A 466-nucleotide genomic window follows, 5' to 3' on the forward strand; every position below is an offset into this window, starting at 1 on the left:
CCGTTCTACTTTTAGAGACTCTAGGAACCACCAGTAATCCTGCATTCTGGGAGCGTAGTGCTCTTGTAGGGTTGTAAGGTACATGAGCTCTTTAAGATAAGATGGAGCCTGACCATGAAGAGCTTTGTAGGTGAGAAGAAGGATTTTAAATTCTATTCTAGATTAGCTAGAATTTAAAGAATTAAGCTAGAGGTAGTGACTGTGAGTTAGAGGTCGTGACCCCTTCTTCTTCTTCTCTCCTCAGGGTCGATCTACGGCTTCAACGTGGCGGCCAGCCGGCCGGTGCAGCAGCTGGCCGGTCGCCATGGCGTCCCGCTGCGTCTGCACAGCATCATCTACAAGATGGTGGACGAGCTGAAGGCGGAGCTGAGCAGCCGCCTCCCCCCCCTGCTCTCGGAGAACCTCGTCGGTGAGAAGCTGGGGGCTCATTATTGTGACACAATAATTTGCATAAAGCTTAGTGGTA

At 50.9% G+C, this 466-nt stretch overlaps 1 protein-coding gene across 1 annotated transcript in view; it reads left to right on the forward strand.

Moving 5' to 3' along the window:
• The first annotated feature begins 242 nt into the window (after positions 1-242).
• LOC117940814 (translation initiation factor IF-2, mitochondrial-like) overlaps positions 243-466 on the forward strand; it is a 1,250-nt gene continuing 1,026 nt past the window's right edge. The window contains exon 1 of the mRNA XM_034865958.1: positions 243-409. Within this exon, the coding sequence (XP_034721849.1) occupies positions 343-409 (67 nt within the window). The 5' untranslated portion in view covers positions 243-342. The remainder of the gene's footprint in view (positions 410-466) is intronic.

The sequence above is a fragment of the Etheostoma cragini genome, unplaced genomic scaffold (assembly GCF_013103735.1).
Source record: "Etheostoma cragini isolate CJK2018 unplaced genomic scaffold, CSU_Ecrag_1.0 ScbMSFa_3374, whole genome shotgun sequence".
Taxonomy (NCBI): domain Eukaryota; kingdom Metazoa; phylum Chordata; class Actinopteri; order Perciformes; family Percidae; genus Etheostoma; species Etheostoma cragini.